At 39.6% G+C, this 13,238-nt stretch overlaps 1 protein-coding gene across 1 annotated transcript in view; it reads right to left on the minus strand.

Moving 5' to 3' along the window:
• The window catches only part of LOC126481071 (arf-GAP with Rho-GAP domain, ANK repeat and PH domain-containing protein 2), a 155,756-nt gene that overhangs the window by 39,168 nt on the left and 103,350 nt on the right, over positions 1–13,238 (minus strand). The window contains exon 8 of the mRNA XM_050104556.1: positions 11,143–11,382. Within this exon, the coding sequence (XP_049960513.1) occupies positions 11,143–11,382 (240 nt within the window). The remainder of the gene's footprint in view (positions 1–11,142; positions 11,383–13,238) is intronic.

Consider the following 13,238-nt stretch of genomic DNA (forward strand, 5'->3'; position numbering starts at 1 on the left):
CTCGCTAGAAGATGTAGGAATAGAGGAATCAGCAGCATGGTGCATCACATCTGTGATGTGGTGCCCACCTCGGTGCTGTCACAGTGCTGAAATATGGCCAGTTGGCTATATAGCAGCCAGTTTGCTCCGTTGAACATCCTATTAGATAGCCTCTGTTCAGGCGCTGTAGTCAAAGATAACTGAAGCCATATGGGAAAGTGGTCACCTGAGTGTAAATCATTGGCCACTTCCCATGTAATGGTATCTGCAAGTGCAGAAGACCATAGGAAAAGTTCTACAGTGGAGAGTAATCCAGTGGTAGTGCAGAAGAGCATATTTCTGTCAGTATTAAGTATTTAGATGCCCACTCACTAACAGCCTCTCATCTATGGGGCAGGCAGTATTAGAGCCCCAGAGTAATGGTGGATACTGATGTCACCAAGTAACAAGAATGAAAGGGGGACCTGTTGCGCAAGATCAGTTAAGTGTTGTGCCATCAAAGGATTCCTGCAGTGGGATGGACACACAATGCACCACAAGGTGAGATGGCATACAACCTGCCATTGCATCCTTTTTATCTCTGCTGTGAGGGTGATGGATGAATAGTGGTGTGTTTCACTGACAAACACAGCTACACCAACTTCTGCTCATTCACCACTTAGGTCATCCTTCCTGCAAAAGTTAAATCTGTCAACACAAGATTATTGATGGACTTCCTACTAAAGCCATATGCAAATAGGTTTCCCTTGTGCTATCAGTTTTCATTCCTCTAAATGTGTTCAATAACCATTCACATTCCACTGAAGGAAGGGAGCCATGTTAACCATTGGGTTTAACCCTCACTAAGTCTTGTACTTTAGGAGGGGAGTTCAGAATGTTGGGGAAAGGGGTAGATGGGCTTGGTGGATCATCCAAATGTACAATATTTCCAGACCCATTGGATATTCTTCCCCATCAGATGTTACAGAAGTAGTTGGGTTAGAGGGTTTTACATCATGCCTTTTAGATCTGGTCTTCTTTCCTATGTCTTGACAGGTGCAGCCGGAAGCACAGGTGGATGTGATAGTATTTGCTCTGGGAGTATGCATCAAGGCATCCAACTTCGCAAATGATCGCTTTATGATGGTACAGAACGAAGTTGCAAATTTTGGAGGCTATGTAGCATTGAAAATAATATACAGTAACTGCCTGGTGACCTGAAGCAACTGAACTTTCTTTTCTGTACATAGTATATTCCTTTGAACAGAATGGATGTGTGCCTCAGCAATTAAAGAACAAGGTGGTTGGGTGCATGAGTGAGCCTTGACCATGAGTTTTAGACCACAAGCTGGCTTCCCATTGCATGTCGGGACAGTATGCCTGAATCTCTGGCATTGAGAACAGCACATTGGATTGGAGACATCTGGACAAACTCATCAAAGTAAGAAATTAGCCTTTACATATTCAAATAATGAGTGTGAATTCTCCATGTTTCTGACCTTGATATTAACTTACCTTTGCCATTACGCCAGGAGTTCAGTGGGATCCATATATGAAGGTCACTACTTGATACAATGATTCTGCTGTAATTAAGGACATTGTGCATTTCAACAACTATGGGACACTCCACAAATTTTGTGCTTTGCAGTAACTTAGGTGTTTGTTTGGAATCACTGTCTCTATAATCAGGGTACAGTTCCGTAACCTTTTAATAGATTAGGCACTCCAGCAAATCCCTCCTCACTCGTTTGTACATAGAAAGGGGATATTCTCTCTAATGTGCCATCTCCCCTCTTCATAACAATGAATACATTATGATGCATTGGCATTGTTATGTTACTGTGACTCATATTGAAATAGATGTGTCAGGTGGGCTGTCCAACCGAGTTCTCTTTGTGGACTGGGTAGAAAAAACCTGAAGTGACCCACCCCTTCCACTTTGAGTTTGAAGTTTGTTTTTATTGTGAGTCATTTTGTCTCTCAAAACTCTAGGTAATCATTCATCTACCCAGACAGAGGCATGCTTGTCTAGGTAAGCCTTCTATAACTGAGGTGCAGTAGGTTCCTCAGTGGTCACATGCTAACAACTGTTCTGCCTCAACATCCATGGATCTCATTGGGGCACAGCACACCTTAAAACTGACCAAGCAGTTCAGCCAAGATCCCCATTCCCTATGATACACAACACCCCACCAACCTGCCTCAAGTTGGTCACTGAAAGATGCTCAGAGCTTACAGTTACAGATGATGCAACACCTACCAGTCCCCAGCTCAGGAAACCTGGGATCGCCAAACCTATACCCAGCCACAAAGAGTCAGCTCACTGAGGTGTCCCCATCTAGCACAACCCAGCGAGGCATGTGTGGCCTATTGAATGCCATGGACGCAGCAAACATTACCCCGTCAAAAGACATTGCCCCCACCCCCAAATCAGTTCTAACGTATTTCCTATGGAGCTAGTGTCGAAACCAATACAACAACTGCTAACCATTATCTGGTTTCAGGAAGAGTATCAAGATTGTCTCTCTCCATGAATCTAAAAAGTCTCCTATCAGCCAAGCTTTATTAAAGGAAACTAGTAGAATTTCTGGTGTGACCTGCATTGAATTTGGTCTCTGCATTATGTAGTCTCCAGGCCTCAGAAAATGTGGAATCTGCGTTTCATGTGGAAAAAGGCCAATTGTAAACCTCATTCTAGTTCAAACAAAAGCTCCTATTTCCTACCTATAACAATGCATGACAGTGACAGAAAGCTGGAATATGGTTTACATTTCATTGAATGAAGTGAAGTATTTTACCATTGTCTGGGTGATACCTCCAAGTGTAACTTGAGGACAGACTTGCTTCAATAGAGCAATTATTATTGATCTTTCAAATCCATAAACACTTGCCATAACTTCTTCTTGTTCTTATTTATTGTTGTTTGTGCTTTTGCTCCTGCAGCTCAAAAGACTAAGATTCTCACAATGTGGGATCAGTATTTGAACAGACTTGTGTGACAAAACCCTAACTCTGAAGTGAGATTCATTCTACTATGGGCATCCTACCTCTAAAGTCAGCCTGATCATTCTGGGATAGATGGGTCATACCTGTAAAGTGATAACCATGTCCAAGACACTATTTTGGTATTCAAAAACAGCCAGTTAGCCAGTGTGCTCTGCCCATCACCCAATGTGATAGCTCCCCTCTGCAGACCACTCTATCTGGGAGCGGAAGTCAAGATGGGCTGGTGTTGTAGTGGTCTTCAGTCTGAGGACTGGTTTGATGGAGCTCTCCCTGCTACTCTATACTGTTCTGCCTCTAAACCTCCGAGTAACTAACGCAACCTATATCTTTCTGAATCTGCTTAATATATTCACCTCTTGGTCTCCCTCTACAATTCTTAGGCCCCATGCTTCCCTCCAGTACTAAAATGGTGATCTGTTGATGTCTCAGAATGTCTCCTACCAACCAATACCTTCTTATAGTCAGGTTGTGCAACCAATTTCTTTTCTCCACAATTCTGTTAAGTACCTCTTTATTAGTTATTTGATCTACCCATCTAATCTTAAGCACTCTTCTGTGGTACCACATTTCAAAAGCTTCTTTTTTTCTTCGTGTCTAAACTGTTTTTCATCCATGTTTCACTTCCATACATGGCTACACTCCATACAATCACTTTCAGAAAGAACTTACTGACACTAAAATCTATATTCGATGTTAATAAATTTCTCTTCTTCAGAAATGCTATTCTTCCCATTGCCAACCTACATTTTACATCCTCCCTACTTCAACCATCATCAGTTATTTTGCTTCCCAAATAGCAAAACCCATCTACTACTTCAAATTTCTCATTTCCTAATTCCCTCAGCATCAGCTGATTTAATTCAACTACATTCTATCATCTTCATTTTGCTTTTATTGATGTTCATCTTATATCCTCCTTTCAAGGCACTGTCCATTCCATTCAACTGTTCATCCAAGTCCTTTGCTAGTCTAGTCAGAATTACGTCATCAGTAAACCTCAAACTTTTATTTCTTCTCCCTGGACTTTAACTCCTACTCCAAATTTTTCTTTTGTTTCCTTTTACTGCTTGCTCAATATACAAATCAACCACTGCTCCTCTTTCATGCCTCTCAACACTTATAACTGCCATCTGGTTTCTGTACAAATTGTAAATAGCATTTGCTCCCTGTATTTTACCCCTGCCACCTTTAGAATTTGAAAAAAAGTATTCCCATCAACATTGTCAAAACCTTTCTCTAAGTTTACAAATGCTATCAACATAGATTTGCCTTTCCTTAATGTATCTTCTATGAGAAGTCGTAGGATCAGTATTGCCTCGTGTGTTCCTACATTTATCTGGAATCCAAACTGATCTTCCCTGAGATTGGCTTCTACTAGTTTTTCCATTCTTTTGCAAAGAATTCATGTTAGTATTTTGCAACCATGACTTCTTAAACTGATAGTTCGGTAATTTTGACACCTGTCAGCACCTGCTTTCTTTTGAATTGAAATTATTACATTCTTCTTGAAGTCTGAGAGTATTTCGCTTGTCTCATACATCTTACTAACCAAATGGAAGAGTTTTGTCATGGCTGGCTCTCCCAAGGCTATCAGTGGTTCTAACAGAATGTTGTTTACTCCCGGGGCCCTGTTTCAACTTATGTCTTTCAGTGCTCTGTCAAATCCTTCAAGCAGTATCATATTTCCATCTCAGCTTCATTTACGTCCTCTTCCATTTCCTTAATACTGTCCTCAAGTACATGTCCCCTGTACAAACCCTCTATATACTCATTCCACCTTTCTGCTTTCTCTTCTTTGCTCAGAACTGGTTTTCCATCAGATCTCTTCATATTCATACCAGTGGTTCTCTTTTCTACAAAAGTATCTTTAATTTTCCTGTAGGTGGCATCTACCTTTCCCCTAGTGATATATGTTTCTAAATACTTACATTTTTCCTGTAGCCATCTGTTTAGCCATTTTGTAATCCTGTAGCCATCTGTTTAGCCATTTTGTACTTCCTATCAATCTCATTTTTCAAACATTTGTATTTCATTTCACTTGCTTCATTTACTGCATTTTTATATTTTTTTTCCTTTCATTAATTGACAAACTCTCTACAACATCTGGTTCTTTCAATTTTCCTTAAATTCCTACCTTTTTGCAGTTTCTTCACTTTTAATTTACAGTTCATAACCAATAAATTGTGCTCAGAGTCCACCCTGCCTCTGTAAATGTCTAATTTAAAATTTAGTTCCAAAATCTCTGTCTTACCAATACATAATCAATCTGAAACCTTCCAGTGTCACCAGATCTCTTCCACGTATACAATCTTCTTTCATGATTCTCAAACTAAATATTTCTCTTCATCATCTGCAGAACTAATTAGCATATAATCTTGTATTACTGTGATGGGTGTGTGCTTCATGTCTACCTTGGCTACAGTAATGTGTTCACCATACTGTTCGTAGTAGATTATCTGCATTCCTATTTTATTCATTTTTAAACCTACTCCTGCCATATCCCTATCTGACTTTACATTTATAACCCTGTACTTACCTGACCAGATGTCCTATTCCTCCTGCCACCGAACTTCACTAACTCTGCTATATCGAACTTTAACATATCCATTTCCCTTTTTAAATTTTCTAACCTACCTGCCCAATTAAAGGATCTGACATTCGATGCTCCAGTCTGTAGAATGCCAGTTTTATTTCTCCTGATAACAACATCCTCCTAAGTAGTCCCTGCCCAGAGATCTGAATGAGGTACTATTTTACATCCAGAATATTTTATCCAAGAAGATGCAATCATCATTTAAATATACAATAGAGTTGCATGCCCTCAGAAAAAATTATGGCTGTATTTTGCTCTTGCTTTCAGCCGTTTGTGCAGTATCAGCGCAACAAGACTGTTTTGGTTGATGTTACAAGGCCAGATCAGTCAATCATGCAGACTGTTGCCCCTGCAACTTCGGAAAAGGCTGCAGCCCCTCTTCAACAACCACACATTTGTATGGTCTCTAAACAGATAACCCCCCCCCCCCCCCCCCACTGTGGTTGCCCCTATGGTACAGCTATCTGTATCACTGAGGCACGCAAGCCTCCCACCAACAGCAAGGTCCGTGGTTCATGGACTAGCAGCCACTTGAATGCAAGCCAACAAACCACAACACAGTTATATGTAGCATTTGGCCACATATAGAAGATATAGATCTTTCAACATAATAAGTATCTCAACAACTCAGTCTCTGGGTAAGGCATAGACATTCATTGTACATTATGAGATCTGTTATCCACCACAATCAGTAATGGTTGTGGATGTGTCAAATGAGGTCAAAGAGACCCTTCCGCATCCAGAACTTCACTGGATGGCACATAACATGGAATATGCAAGTCCTCAGCAACTGCTTGAACAGCTTTTCAGAAAGAGATTGGCACTGAGTAGTATGTGTCTCAGCCTTTAGTTCTATATTCTCTCAACAATCCTTTCAGTGGAGGTTGTACCCCAACATGGAGATGTCAATATGTTTTAAATGTAAATACGAGTAAAGGGTCTGCCTTGTGCTAACAGTTTGATCCTCCACATATGTCCTGAACTTATTCACATTCCACTGAAGTTAGGAATCATCTGTTAGCGCATTTTGGTATTACTTTTCCTTCTACAAGTTCAAGAATTTGAACTGGGAGGAAGGAACTGAATCACTTGAGCAATGATAACTGGACATCACAGAATGTTGTCATATGGTATTAGATGAGATGTCAGAAAAAAAATTTCATCTTCCATTTCTACTAGTGTTACTACTGTGACAGACAATATTTCACCATCCTAATTGCTGAAGCATGTCAGGACTTAATGTACTAAAAGACTCAGCACTGATCAGTGACCAGTTCAGAAATTCCAAGTTTGCCAAACCCAAACTGTGTCATTGTAGACCAAGCTCCTTGTGTTGTTCACCAAACGCTCATACACTGACGAGCTAAAACATTATCATCACTGCCCACTGTGAGGATGAATGCCTCCTGGTGGTACTGCAGGCACATGACACAGCAAGGAAAGAATGTAAGCAGAAGAGTGATGAATGGGTGGTCATTAAAGCTAGACAAAGGGCACATTGCTGTGGTACTGTGGCTGGAAATGAGAATTTCTGAAATGGTAAAGTTGGTCAGCTGTTTGCGTACTACTGTCATGAGCAGCTACAGAAAGTGGTCAAATGATACTGAAATAACACATAGGCCATATGATACAGGACAACCATATCTCATCACATAACAGTGGGTTTGGAGGATCGCCCCCTGTGTAATCCAGGACAGGCAGCGATATATGGCAGATCTGATGACAGAGTACCATGCTGGTGCAGGCACAAGTATTTTGGAGCATACCATTCAAAGGCCGTTGTTGAACATGGAACTCCACATCACATGATCCCTACATGTTCCTGTGTTGACCCAATGACATTGCCAGTTACGACTGCAGTGGGCACAGTATCACTGAGTTTTCAGTGTGGATCAATAGAAGTGTTTTGCCCATTGAATGAATTGCATTTCTTACTACACCAGGTCGATGGATGGGTCCTTCATCCAGGCAAATGGCTGCTTGAAACATGCACCACACCACAGATGCGTGCTGGTGAGAGCAAATTTATGCTATGGGGTACACTGATTTTTTGCTTCTATGGGATCTATGGTAGTACTTGAAGACACTATGGCAGCAGTGAGCTACATGAACTTTACTGTGGACCACCTGCATCCCTTCATGGTTGATGTCTTCTCTGTTCGTAAAGTGAAACAACATGCTATTAAACAGGTGCTCATAATGTTTTGGCTCATCGGCGTATAGCTTAACCCAATGCAACAGTCATAGACAGAATCATTCCCTCCTTCCAATACCTCCGGTCATCCTCTCACTCAAGGATTTAGATTAGTGTAGTTGCCCTCAGTACCACTTACATCACACTTAAGCTCCTCTGATAATCTTTTTACTAGCTGCCCTAAACAAAATCTGTATCAACGAAAATTTCTGTGAAGTTTGAAAGGTATGAGACGAGGTACTGGAAGAAGTAAAGCTGTGAGGACGGGGTGTGAGTCATGCATGGTAGCTCAGATGGTAGAGCACTTGACCCGCAAAAGTCTAAGGTCCTGAGTTCGGGTCTCAGTCCGGCACACAGTTTTAATCTGCCAGGAAGTTTCATATCAATGCACACTCCACTGCAGAGTGAAAATTTCATTCTGGAATGTAATTATAAATTTCATTGATGTTTTGTTACTAGTCTGTCGATGGTTCCTTAACAATAAATTGCTAGGGCATAATGGTGATCAAGTAGTGTGTCTTTGCACAAAAGTGCACTAAACATTGCCACACCACTGCTGATGAGCACCATACAAGAACAATATGGTGTTATTCATTTTTACTGTAGTCACAGGCAGTGAAACTATTTAAAATATACAGAAGAATGGAAGTTCAAAACGGTGACAGTTGTTTGAATAAGAAGAGGTTGCGCAAAGGTGACAGAACTTTTTCCTTAATTGTCATCTTCAACAATTTCAGCTACACTACATATCTTTAATTTCCACAACAAACATGTTTTTGACTTGCATCCATTTCCAACAATCACCCTAATCCAGAACTGAAAATACATTACAAGAACATCATGTCAACTACAGACATTAAATATTAAACATGGCCCCTAAGCATATGAGTCAAACCAGTGTTGTATATGTGGAGAATGGAAGTTGCTAGGTCTGCAACGTACTGTAGTGTCTAAGATCAGGGTGCAAGAGAATTGAAACAGTGAAATATCAGCTGGAACATGAAATCCTGTCAAAAAATGTTTCATTACTGATGAAATTCACAATGAGGCAAGTGTCACTGTACATGGTGATCTTGGCTTTAAGAAAATGTGTAACCGATGAGTATCGATACAAAGAGATTACCTTATTTCTCTGTTCTAGAACAAATACAAGACACACACATCCAGTAACAGTCAATGCAGACAGTGTTTGTGATATCAAGGACCTATACTGATGCATTTCCACTAGAAGGGACAAATGTGACTACTTCTTTCTGTTATGACATGATGGTAAAGCTGGTGAAGTCTGGTAAATGATCAAAACACAGCATACTTCTCACATATATATCAAAGCTACTTAATGAGAATGCATGTTCTTGTACTGCTGCACTTACTGCAATATATGACATGACCTAACATGTGATGTTGGAAGATTCAGCATACAGTGTAAACTTCATATCAGCAGATTTTCACTAGTTTAGACCTTTAAAAGAACACACTTACGAGGTACAAAGTCTGCAGATGTTGACAAGGCTATCAAGACAATTACGGTTATCAGACATGTCAAATTTATTTTTCCTTTCCTGGAGGGCATATGCAAACCTTATGGACAAGTAGACCAAATGTGTTGGAAAGGAAGGTAGTTGTGTCAGAAAATAATGGAACTACTTTTTCTGTAAATGCCTCTGTAAAGAAATTACTGTTAGTTCACAATTCGTCCTCATAATTTGCATTGTTAATATTGAGCATCCTTTATCACTCTTCTTTCCCCTTCAATAAGATTTAATGTACTGTCAATGGCAACACCAATATAAGTACACAACAGGTTATTTTTACCAACACAAGAAATGTTCAGTCATTACAAGAAGTCACAAAATATCTCCTGTGTGACTTGAGGTACTCGAGTCACAAAATCATTTCAATTTGAAACCTCCAAGAGCATTGCACTGTACAGTGGTGTCACATTTGTCTCCTTATTCTTCCTGAATTCACAATTGGTTCTGTACTCTCTCCTTGATCAATTATGCGGTGCTAAATTGATTATTTTCATTGCATGGTACACAATCTGTCCCTATATATTTTATTTTAGTTTCTATTTTGTTTCATTTTTAGGGTTCCATACCAAAATCTGTAAAAGTGGAACCCTTACAGGGTTACTTTGTTGTCCGTCTGTCTGTCTGTCTGGCTGTTCAAAACCCTTTTTCTCAGGAACAAGTAGACATATTAAGTTAAAATTTGTGTCACATGTTAAGGTCTAGTTCCCTTGGTGATGTAAAAATGTGAAGCTTCTAAGTAAATGCAAGATATGGCCATCTATGTCAAATATTTTGATACTCACAAGTTCACTCATCAAAACCTAGAATCATGAAAATTGCCAAGAAGCAAGGTTTCACACTACAATAAAAGGGAAAAACTGAAAATAGCGAATTTGTAATTATATCACATGAAAAAATACTTTTTGTCAGTTATCATCATCTGTCTGTTAACACATCTTTATCTCAGAAAAGTATTGATATATCAAGTTAAAATTTGTCACATATTGAACTCTATGGTCTCTTGGTAGTATAATAAATGTTAGCTTCAAAGTGAATGCAATCAAAAGATAGGACCATTTACGTCACATATTCTAATACTCGCAAACTCACTCATCAAGGCCTACAGGGTACTTCCCATTGATCTAGAATCATTAAATTTGCCAAGAAGCAAGGTTCCACACTACAACCAAAGGAAAAAAATCCAAAAACTGTGAATTTGTAACTACATAATTAGAAAAATATTTTGTCATTTCTTATCAGTCAGTTGGTCTGGCCATACATCTGTTAAGATTCCTTTTTCTCACAAACACATACATGTATGAAGTTCAAATTTATGTCCCATACTAAGGTCTGTGGTCCCTTGGCAGTATATTAGCTTCTAAGTCAGTAGAATAAAAAAATATTGTCATTTACGTCACATATTATGATATTCGCAAACTTACTCATCAAAACCTAGAGGGTATTTCCTGTTGATGTAGAATGATGAAAATTAGCAAGCAGAAAGGTTTCACAGGTACAAGTAAAGGAAAAGAGCCATAAAAGTGTTAATTTGTAACTGTATAACACAAAAATATTTCTTTTGTCATTTGTTATCTGACTTTAAACTTGAAACTGAAACATTCTCGAAAGTCCTGGAATCCCTGGGACCGATATCTTCTCAGTATCAATGTCAATAAGATAGAAAAATCATCTACATCCCTGATTCCATGTTATTTATTACTGTGATCTGGCCATAGAATGTCTAGTTTTTTATAAAAACTAATGCAACAATAAAGCAACAATCATGTGTTTTACTAAAACACTGTAGCATTGAAATTGTCTATACTTACATAATATTAAATTACAATAAATAACAAAGTCTTTGATAAAATACTTACAAGAGGAGCTACTTCCTCCAAAACTGTGTTCCTGCACAGCACCAAACAGTTATCTTTGCGATCAGCATCGTCCCAGTATCCCCACCTTAGAACAGTATCAAGGACCTTTTCTGTATAGTGTAAAGGTCTTGTCAGTTCACCATTACATATCACTTCCTCAAGAACAAGTCTGTGCCCAGGCCAGTTCATTTTGCTGGCTAATTCCATGCAAATGTCACCAGCTGATTTCTGTGGGCCAATCTGAGAATAAAAAAGAACTTTATACTGATGTGAATATTCAACACAGACATTAAGATCAACCATTACCAGCATGGGTGTGGAGTAGGTCAGGGTATGAGAGTCTGGTTAAAATGAACAGAATTAGACACACTGAGTGCAAAGTATTGGGATCAGACTAGCAACTGGTGGATGAGACAGGAGTATAAGGAGATATGGAGTAGAAATACAAAGTGGGACACATGCAACAGCAAGGAAGATGGAAACAGGTACAAAAGTAGAGAGAGAAAAAGAAGTAGTGGAAATCAAGAAGAAGCATGAAGAGAAACTGAAGTTGACAGTATAACATTTGAAGTGTTTGTCTGCAATAAGATAGCATGCATTTAATCATTGCTGCTGATTTTAAACAACGGGAACATCCACGTTCATTCAAATTCAAAAACTCTGGCAAATTCAACAACACAAGCAAATCATTCAGCTGTGTCCAGAGGCCATATAGTGTGAAGGAAGAAATATTATGGTTTAACACCCCACTAATCAAGAAAGCATTACAGACAGCAAAAGGTTATGCCATAAGTAGATTCCACAGAGAGTAAAACAATCAATATTGTGTAGAACTAGTGTTACATATTGAAAACTGTGGATGCAGTACACCAAGCGGACAATGGAGAATATTATTACTAAGAATTCAATTTTTCACACTATTGTGCATGTTAGGGAAGTCAATATTTGAGGTCCACAGGGACAAGAGAGTGCCAACAATACCAAATTTTCACATATTCTCTCTCACCCCACAGATGTTGTCAACATAATGGCTGACAGCCTTCACTTAATGAGTGAGAGCAGCAGCGTTTGAGTAGGGTTGTCAGTACTATCAGACAAGCAAGACTGAGTGAAACAGCTGCAGAAATCAATGTGGGACGTACAATGAATGTATCCTGTTAGGACACTGTGGCAAAATTTGGCATTAATGGGCTATGACAGCAGATTACTGACACAAGTGCCTTTGCTAAAACCATGACATTACCTGCAGCACATCTCATGAGCTCATGACCATATCAGTTTGGACCTCTGGCCTGGTCAGATGAGTTCCATTTAAGTTGGTAAGAACTGATGGTATGGTTGGAGGGGCAGGGGGGTGGGGGGGCATGCAAGGACCACGACAAGGCGCCTCATATCGCGCAGCTAAACCATGCAGCACTCAAATCTGACATTACTCTCAAGTAGATGACTTTTCTGAATATTAATGCTCGTAAGGAAATTGGATGACAATTATGTAAATCTTTGTTATCACCTTCGTTATAAGCAGGTTTAACAAGTGCATATTTTAATCTGCCTAGAAACATTGCTGGACTAGTCATGCACTACATAAACCACTTTCAGTCAACAAAACCTATGAAGTCAAAGATCTTTTATCTCTGCCTGCAAGTGGATGTACCTCTCTTAGAACACATATCCAGCCACATGTGCATATGACTTGTTTTGCTCCTTATCCTTCCAGGTACCAGTTCCTGTGGTTTCCCCCATTTATCAAAATCACCTCGTATAACTCTACCCCCAGTAATCACCTGGTGGTTTGAGTACACCAGTAGTAAGAAACTTCCTGGCAGATTAAAATTGTGTGCCAGACTGAGACTCGAACTTGGGACCTTTGTCTTTCACAGGCAAGTGATCTACCAACTGAGCTACCCAAGCACGACTCGTGACCCACCCTCAAAGCTTTACTTCCACCAGTACCTCTTCTCCAACCTTCCAAACTTCACGGAAGTTCTCCTACAAACCTTGCAAGACTAACACTCCTGGAAGAAAGATTATTGTAGAGACATGGCTTAGCAACCGCCTGGGGGATGTTTCCAAAATGGAATTTTCACTCTGCAATG

Source organism: Schistocerca serialis, chromosome 5, assembly GCF_023864345.2.
Source record: "Schistocerca serialis cubense isolate TAMUIC-IGC-003099 chromosome 5, iqSchSeri2.2, whole genome shotgun sequence".
NCBI classification, from domain to species: Eukaryota; Metazoa; Arthropoda; class Insecta; order Orthoptera; family Acrididae; genus Schistocerca; species Schistocerca serialis.